Source organism: Leishmania donovani, chromosome 28, assembly GCF_000227135.1.
Source record: "Leishmania donovani BPK282A1 complete genome, chromosome 28".
Taxonomy (NCBI): Eukaryota; Euglenozoa; class Kinetoplastea; order Trypanosomatida; family Trypanosomatidae; genus Leishmania; species Leishmania donovani.
Window position 1 is genome coordinate 935,448 of NC_018255.1, and position 8,837 is coordinate 944,284.

Sequence of the window (8,837 nt, forward strand, 5' to 3'; positions counted from 1 at the left end):
CGCGCCTCGAGCACGGAGGCGGCGTTCGAGCTGCGAGAGGGAAGGACGATGCACGAAGAGACTCCAGTAAGAAGGCTTGATGGCAGGTGTGCGCGTGTGGGGGAGGCGCTGCATGCGTGTGCCGCGCGACAGAGGCTTTGTGTGACTGTGCGTCTCTTCTCTGTGTGGCGGGAAGCGCGGCCAGTAGGGCCAAGGCTCGCCCTCGAGCCGAGCTACGGTGTACAGTTCAGCTACAGGGAGTCGAACGCCCAACGGCCGACAGAGACGGCAGTGCAAGGAAAGCGAAGGGGAGGAGGAGTAGGAAGGGGTGTACGCGCGTGCGGATGGCGTTTCGAGCGAGAGTGTTGCGTTCCCCTCCCCACCCCTCTTTTCCCACCAGCACGCCTTTCTAGGACGTCCCGCACTGCTTCTTCCGAATACTTCTCCTGCTTCGAGGCGCCCGTGTGCGTCCGTTGTACGTGCACGGGGCCGCACCTGGGCGCTGCGGGCGAGGGGAAGGGGCTGGGACGTAAAGCACGAGGGTGCCTGCTGATGCGCCGGCGCTCACCCCCCACCCGTCCTGTCTGCCCCTCCCTCTCTCATCCGCTCGACCGAGCACGGCAGCGCTGGCGCCGCTTTGCTCTTTGCGCCCCGCCGTCCGGTGCTGCCAGCCCCACCACTTATCGCATTCATCGCTTTCGTGTGTTTCACCTCTCCTCCTCCCCCCTCGTCCTGCAGGCAACGGCACACACACACACACACACAGACCCACGGTCATGCCTGCAGACATGGACAGGCGTATGGTCTCTCGTGCTGTGGGCTTGCGTATGTGTAGTCGTCTGCGTGTGTGGTCTACAGTCGCGTGTGCCGCTGCGTCCTGCCTCGAGTGCGTGTGGACCAGAACATGGACACAACGGGGGAGGCAGCTGTTTGTCGGAGGACGAGCGACTCTGTGCTTCTCATAAGAGCCGGGCCCCTATCGACGCCCGCAAATACTCACGGACTCTGCGCTGTCCCTTTTTTTCTTGTCTTTCGGTTTCGTTTTTCCTTTTGCTTTTGAGCACTGCCGCATGACGGGTGTACGCGTGCGCTCACGTGTGCCGGGGGCGTGTGTGCCTCTTGCCGGGCTACTCGCACTGCATCGAGGCGGTCGTGCCGATTGGACGCCGTGCCATGTACGCTCCTGCACTTTGCCGACCACACTCTCTTCACCCGTGTGCGTGTGTGCGCGCTAAAAGAAGGGCAAATGAGTAAACAAACCGCCATCGTGCCATGCGCGATGATCGCGTAGGACGGGAGTGGTGGTGTCGGCGCGGTCCAGCAGGCACGCACACAGAGGGTGTCAAGCAAAAAAAAGAAGCGATCAGTAGCTTCCATCAGAGACCCCCTCCCTCCTCCTCTGCCCACACCCCTCCCATCACCACACGGACACGCAGAATTGCAAGTGAGAGTCTTCGAGCCACAAAGCAACCCAGTGCAACAGTTTCGGTGTGCGTGTTCGTGTTTGCATCGGTGCGTGAGTAGAAACTCAAGCTTATGCACGCCCACACATCTCTCCCTCCCTCGCCTCTCTGTCTGTATGATCGCGTTTTTGTTCCCGCTTTCGCACTTCATCGAGAAGAAACGCGGCAGCAGCAACGAAACGGTAAAGGGAAGAAGAGAGGCACACACGGATACCAAACCGTCGGCGTAACGCGGGCGGGACGCACACACTCCCCCCACACACACACTCACCTTCCCTCACTACTTTTTGTTCTCTTGTGTCTGTGTGTGCCTGTCTGTGGGTTGGCGCTGCTGTTTATTTTGCGACGTCGGTGGGCACTCCCGTCTTCTTCACACGGTCCCTCCCCCCTTCTTCGAGATGCGCATCTTCTCATCGAGGCAGAAGGTCTACACGACCGGCACGGCCCCAGTCAACACCTCGGAGGATGTCGGGGTGGAAGGAAAGCGGTATCCAACCCACACGCTGGGTCGCTTCATCGTCCAATACCCCGCCCCAATGCTGCTGACCCTCGTCCTACCTTTTGTTTTCTTTGTGATTGGTGGTGCGAAACTTCAGTCGGGGCTCTCCTACTCGCTGGACGACTACCAGATCCGCTCCACCATCGGCGTGCGGCGCGACGCGTTGAGGGTGAACGGCGTGCTGAATGACTGGGCTTTCTCTCTCTCTGGTGCATACTGGCTGTCGGACAGCGTCGACTTATCTCACCCACGGACGTATGTGCAGGACACGCTGGAGTTGCGCGCCGTTATCAACCTTCAAGACCTCATGGAGTACGCAAAGAAGGTGGGCTGGTCCCCCGAAACGCGTGATGCATACGCCAATCTGCTGAACCCGGACCTCTTTAAAATCTACCGCGCAGCGGAGGAGCACGTCACGGAGCTGGACGGTTACGAGGGCGTGTGCTTCACGAACGATCTGCGCAATGGACAAATCAACAGCATCTATCCCACGTGCACGCCTGTATCCAGCGTGACGCAGTATATCTATCCATCTTGGAACGGGCTGGAGTGGTTCATGAACGGCAGCGGGACTGTATTCCAGCTAGACTACATGCAGCGCCTCTTTGCGAACCCGAGCTACGGATGGTTCTTCGACAACAACTTCTCGACGCTGAACCAGAGGGCGCTGCAGCTGCGCTCGCAGTATACGTTTGCGTCGTCGTGGTCAGAGTCGAAGGCTTCGTACCGGAATCGCATGAAGAGGTTCCTGCCTCGTGCGATGAACTTCGTTAACAGCGGACAGGCTGCCTCGCTGCCGTTTGTGGAGTTCTACCTCGGCGGTGGGTCGTCGCAGGACATCTTGATGGAGATCGCTGGGGAGCGGGAGGGGTACAAGGTGGGCGTTGCTGCGGTGATCTGCTTCTTGCTGAGCTGGTGGCACTGCCGGACGTTCATTGTCGGGGTGTACACGGCTGCAGAGGCTGTGTTTGCGTACATGGCTGCCGTTGGTCTGTACGCGCTCATCTACCGGACGCTGCCGCTGGCGACGTACTCCGCGATTATCTGGGTGATGACATTCTGCATGCACGGGACATTGAGCTTCTACGACATGTTTGTGTTCAGCGGGGTAATGGCGACGAAGGGACGACAGAACAACCTAAGCGTGGTGCAGCGGCTGTGCTTCACGATGCGGCGCATCTCCGTTGGCGTGTGGATTGCAGACGCGCTTGCGATAATCATCTTCGCGGTCAACACGACCTCGCTGTTCCGCTCTGTGGAGCAGTTCAGCGTGTTCATGATAATCGCGCTGCTGTGGAACATGTACTGCATCGCGCTGCCCACCCCTGCGCTGATTGTGGTGCACCATTTGTACTTCTCGAACAAGCGGCGCAACCTGCAAAAGCAGAGCGACGTGCTGAACGATGCGCTGCTCGGGTGCCGGCGGTCTGGACACCTGGTGCGTGTGCTGGAAGCTGTGCAGGACAACATAGCCGACGGCGAGCGTGCGTACCGGATGGAGGAGGACCTGGCCCACCAGCGCATCGGCGAGGACTTCGGGATCCACAGGAAGAGATACGGTGGCCCGCTGGACTTTGTGCGACAACAGGTGCGTGAGGGGCTCGACAAGGTTCGCGCTGCGCGGCGCGACGTCGTTGGAGCTCTACACAAGGCGCAGAAGGCAAAGGACCGCGTTGTGAAGGGCACCGACACGCGCGACGGCATGGGGTTGCCTTCCTTCTCGTTGCAGGATTTCCTGCAGATCGGCGACGCGAACCCGCTTGCGGAGGAGACTGGTGTGGGCCCCGACAGGCTGCCGCTGTACTACAACCCGCGCATGGTGCTTCCATCGGACCTGGTCCATATCCCTGCGGTGTACGTAGAGCGCAGCGAGGACTGCTGGAGTGGCATGTGCGATGCCCTGGGGATACACGCACGTACGAGTCACGGAGAGGTTATCCCGCCGCGCGCGTACAGCCTGAGGAATCAAGGCACCAGCTCTGCTGAGGCGAGTGCGTTTGCCGATTGGTGGCGCGAGCTGGGCACGCGTCTTGGCGTGGAGACGGCCTCGAACAACCGCAGCGTTGAGCTAGTGTCGCTTGCGGTCCGAAATGCGGTGCGCGCACAGGACCCGACAATGGTAGTGGACCCGTGCGCAAGGGCCCGTCGCGGCACGAAGAAAGGCGGCGCTGCTGCTGCTGCTGGTGGTGGGGCTTCGCCGCGCGCGACTGGCGGCCCATCTGGAATGGGCCTTGGGAAGCTGCGCTACCGCTTGGCGCACCGCGCGGATTTGCCCCGTGTGGAGTGCTGCGGGCTGTTTGGCCGTGTTGCGGACGAGACGGCTGAGCAGCGGATGCGGAGGCTGATGGCACGCAAAGTGAAGCGCGATGGCTACTCGCTGTTCGAGCTCTTCGTACTGCAGTACTACCTGCCGGCGATCCACTATGTGCGGTATGCGCTGCTCGCGCTGCTGCTGGTGCTATTCATTGTGGTGTGCATGCTGGGCTGCCGCATTACTGTGGCCGGACTGCCCAACACGCTGTTGGTGGATCAAGGCAGCATCGCAGACACGTTTGCAGCGATGGACGACACCTTTGGCCAGCGCGGCAGCTGCACGTTCTGTGGCCCGTACTACCGATCGCCGCAAGACTACCGTCAGGCAACAATCACAGACATCGCGGCATGCTCGGCGGATTATGGTGAGCAGATGAATCTGTACGCGGATAGCTGCGGCGTGTGCAACGGAACGGACGCGTGCGTGGACTGCGGTGGCACTGCGCACGGCGCAGCGGCACTAAATGACTGCGGCGGGTGTGCTGTTGCTGGATCGTCTGCTGTGGCGCCGTGCACATGCCCTTTAACGCGCGACTGCCAGTACTGCGAGTGGGCTCTGGGCAAGGGCAACGCCGGTGGGGGGTCGTGCAGCGTGACGTGCGATGCTAGCACGTGCGGGAGGAACGGCGAGTGCGACCAGTACACAGGGACGTGCGTCTGCGATGCGGGCTTCACGGGAGCCGCGTGCAACGAATGCGAGTCATGGCTGCTGCCTGCTGCATCGAATCCGGGGTGCGCACTGGAGTGCAACGCGGCGATGAACTCTGCGGCGTGCGACTGCGACGCGAGCAGTGGGCGATGCCGGTCGTGCCCAGCGGGGACGCGCGGGTACGACTGCTCGCAGCCATCGGTGGACTGCAGTAGTCACGGAACGTTCAACCCTGCGACGGCGACGTGTACGTGCTCGAGCGGGTGGACGGGGGCGTTCTGTAACGTGTCGAGCGTTTGCAACGGACGCGGCGTGCTGCTGTCTGCTATGGACTCACCGACCGGGTCCGAAATGTGCGGCTGCTTGGGGCACTGGCGCGGCGGGACGTGCCAGCTGTGCGACTGTACCAACGGCGGAATGTGCAACGCCGTGACGGGGAAGTGCGAGTGCGTGGGTGCCTTTACGGGGCCGCGGTGCGAGACGTGCGCGGCGAACTGTACGTTGCGCGGCACGTGCCCTGACGTGTCGACGCCGGACTACGCGCTGTGGAATATGCGGGCATGCATTCCCAATGCGTGCAGTGAGGCTGACGTACAGTCGGAGACGATGTGCCCCGCCTGCTCACCGACACAGATGGTACCCGTTGGCGTGTGCAAGGCGGCGTCTAAGGAGTCGTGCATGGCCATGCCGGATTGCTGGTGGTATATGGATGGCAACGTCGTGCCTTACTGCGGCATGGCGCGGCAAGTGAGCGACTTCACGGCGCTCAGCTGTACTTGCCGGTACCCGAAGGTCTGGTCTGGCCCAACGTGTGGGTCTTGCCCTGCACCGGCTGGCGCGACATGCCTGGACGACGGGACAGTGTTGGGCTGCAACAGGTTGGCGTACACATCGCTGAGTTCCGTCGTGAGCATCGATAGCTGCGGCGTGTGCGGCGGTGATGGCTTGTGCCGGGGCTGCGATGGCGTTCCTGGCAGCGGCGCGACATACGACGCGTGCGGCGTGTGCGGCGGCAACAACACATGCAGTGGCACGACGGCGGTGATGCCGATGTACGTGGAATATCTGTTTGACCTCACGAAGGTGCCTCGGACCCTCAACAATGCGGCGTGGTGCAAGGTAGTGGCTTCCATTGCTGCCAACATTCGGCGGTCGGACAGCACTGGATCGCAGATGCGGACGGTGCTGGAGGACTACCTCGCTGATGACGCGAGCTATGAGCTGACATCTCTCCAAGACTTCTACAACTACGCCAAGGAGAACGGCCGGCTGAGCGAGGCGGTCTTCACGCTCAGCTACAACGGCGAGCCACTGATGCTGCAGCAGATACTCTACCGCGTAGAGAGCACACTCGCCACCAGCCAGAGCTCACCTTCGCGGGTGGTGGCGGCGTACTACTGGATATCTCGGGACATCATCGCCCCCTTCCGGTCACTTGCTCAAGCAAGTGGTATCACCGTGTACTACACGTCGACCCTGTTCCAGCCGGCAGTGGCGAGGGTTGGCGCGCTGCAAAGCCTGTGGTTCGCGGTCGGCATCGGTCTGGCGGTGACGTTCGTGCTCCTGCTCACGTACTACGTGAGCCTGACGACGGCGGTGGCGGCGACGATAGTGGCTGCCATTGTGTGCTTCGGGTCGCTGACGGTGTGCGCGGTCTTCGACTGGGAGATGGACGCTGTGCTTCAGGTGTGCATCAGCTGCACTGTACCGATAAGCGTGGAGTACGTGGTGCACTTCTGCAGCGGGTACTTCGACTACCTGCAGACGACGACGTCACACCTTTTTGCGCGCGACGTGACGCGGCGGACTGCTGTGCAGGGTGCGTTGCTGCGGTCTGCACCTGCTGTGTGCACGTCTGCCGTCTGCGTGATCGTTGTGTCGGCCATGTTCGGCGTGTCGAGCCTGGTGCCATTACGGCGCGCGGGCCAGGTGAGCATCACACTGCACCTGCTGCTGCTTCTTGCCGGTGTGCTCTTCACTGGCGCTGTTGCCGCGCTGGGGCCGATGAACTTGTACCAGCACTGGACGCTCTCCGCCGCGATCTGCATTGTCTGTGCTGCGCTTGCCGCGCTTGCGGTGCTGATCATGTACGGCGTGCATGGAGTGCTCGGGCCGCACGGCAACATGATTCTGACGCGCTGAGGTGCGCGACACGGCGGATTGTAGGTGACATGAAGGCGGCGGCGGCGAAAGAGAAAAGCGACAGAGATGCTCCAGCACGACTCCTTGGCCAGGGCCTTCTACTGTCGCGCATGTTGGTTAAGCGCCGCCCATGCCGTTTTGCCTCTTGCTGATGTTCAGCACCTGCGCCTGTCGGTTTCGCTACCACTGCGTTGTCCTCGTCGGCGTGCCCACGCATTGTAGCACTGCCGCCACCTCGCCAACCTCAACGGAGTGGCTGATGGCATTGTTGTGTGCGCGGGTGCGCGCATTAGCAACACATTCGCCCTCACTCGCCGCCTTTACTATGCCATCCTTTGACGATCCTCCTCACCGCTCCTTCCACTGCACCGGTTTCGCCTGCGCACGCCTTCTGGCTTTGCAGCCGAGTGTGTGTCTTCTGTCGAGTACCGTCCCTATCGCGGTGTATCTGAGCTAATATCTGTGTGCGTCGCCCTTACTCTGCACGCGCGTGTGTTTTTGGCTGCTTTGATGCTTTTTCGTACGGCATTTGTTTTCTTCCTTTTCTTGATGGAGCCTGCCTCCACGGTGCACGTGGGATACGTATGCGCAGGTGCCCGTTGGCGTGTGCGCCATAAACATCTCTACGTATGTGCATATGTGTGTGTGTGTGTGTGCCTTTATTCTTCCTTTGATGTTGTGTGCATGTGCGCATCCTTTTTGTTTCGGCGGCACAGCTCCGTGTGCACGCCTGTGCATGTGGTGACTCTTCGTGCTCTCTTATGCTGTGTTGGCCGCTGGCGCCCCCCTTCCTCATCCTTCTCCCCCTCTGCGTGTGTGCGGCCGCCTCCATTTCGTATTTCCAATCCTCATCCCCTGTTGTGACCCCCTCCCTCTTCATTGTGTCTTTTTTTGTCTCTGTAGGTGCACGGGCTTGGAGAGTGTGCGCGGTATCGTATCACCACGTGCTGCCCCCCTTCCCTCCTGCTTTCGAGCATCGCGTTTGTTCTCTCCAGCGGCCGGCAGTGGGCGCGAATTGGGCGAATGCATGCGCGCGGGGGGGGAGAGGCGGTGGCGGGTCTTGCATCATTTCGCTGTGCGAGACACTCTGCGTTGTGTCCTGGTGCGTGCTCGGGTTTCCCTTCTTATTTCTTGACTTGGCGAGAACTGCGGCCGATTCCGTGCTTTTTTCTTTATCCGCTTCTTGCGTGTGCCTCTGCTGACGTGTGTGAAATTCGAGTGTCCGCGTACGCCCCCCACCCTCTACTCTCTCTCTCTGTGTTGTGGAGGAGTGGGCGGCGGAAGCCAGGCAGCCCCTCCCTCCTCCAGCCCTGCCGATTGCCGGACCCCACTTCTCGCTGTGGCAGGGCCGCGCGCATGAGACTTGGGGAGGTCAGTGCGATGCGTCGCTACTGATGCCGGCGGGTGAGGTCGTGGGTGGTGCTGCCTCGGAGCGACCTGCGACCGTGCACACGCTTGTGCCACTCATGTGACTGGGCAGCGTGACTCGAACGCATCCCACACCCGACCCTCACACGGCCCACTGGTGCTGCGGGGAGCCTGCGCCACTCGTGGAGATGCACCAGGTGGCGGCCGACATGATGCGGCTGGCTGCGAGGCGACGTGCGAAGCGCAGGGGTGGGTGGAGTTGGAGGCAAAGGCCGCGCCGATATGACCTTGCCTGCATTGTTATCGCGCATATGCACACGGCTGCCTCGCGCCGCGCGGATGGGCGTGTGTGTGTGTGTGTGACCGGCGGGGCAGAGTGCGGCGTTCAGCTCATGCTGCATGACGGAGAAATGGCATCGCTGAA

At 61.4% G+C, this 8,837-nt stretch overlaps 1 protein-coding gene across 1 annotated transcript; it reads left to right on the forward strand.

The window, feature by feature from the left end:
- Positions 1–1,840: 1,840 nt before the first annotated feature.
- Positions 1,841–7,045, forward strand: LDBPK_282540 (subtilisin-like serine peptidase; the record flags this gene model as incomplete). Its single annotated transcript, XM_003862304.1, has 1 exon — positions 1,841–7,045. One exon carries the CDS (start codon positions 1,841–1,843, stop codon positions 7,043–7,045), a length of 5,205 nt encoding a protein of 1,734 aa, XP_003862352.1.
- Between the last annotated feature and the right edge of the window lie 1,792 nt (positions 7,046–8,837).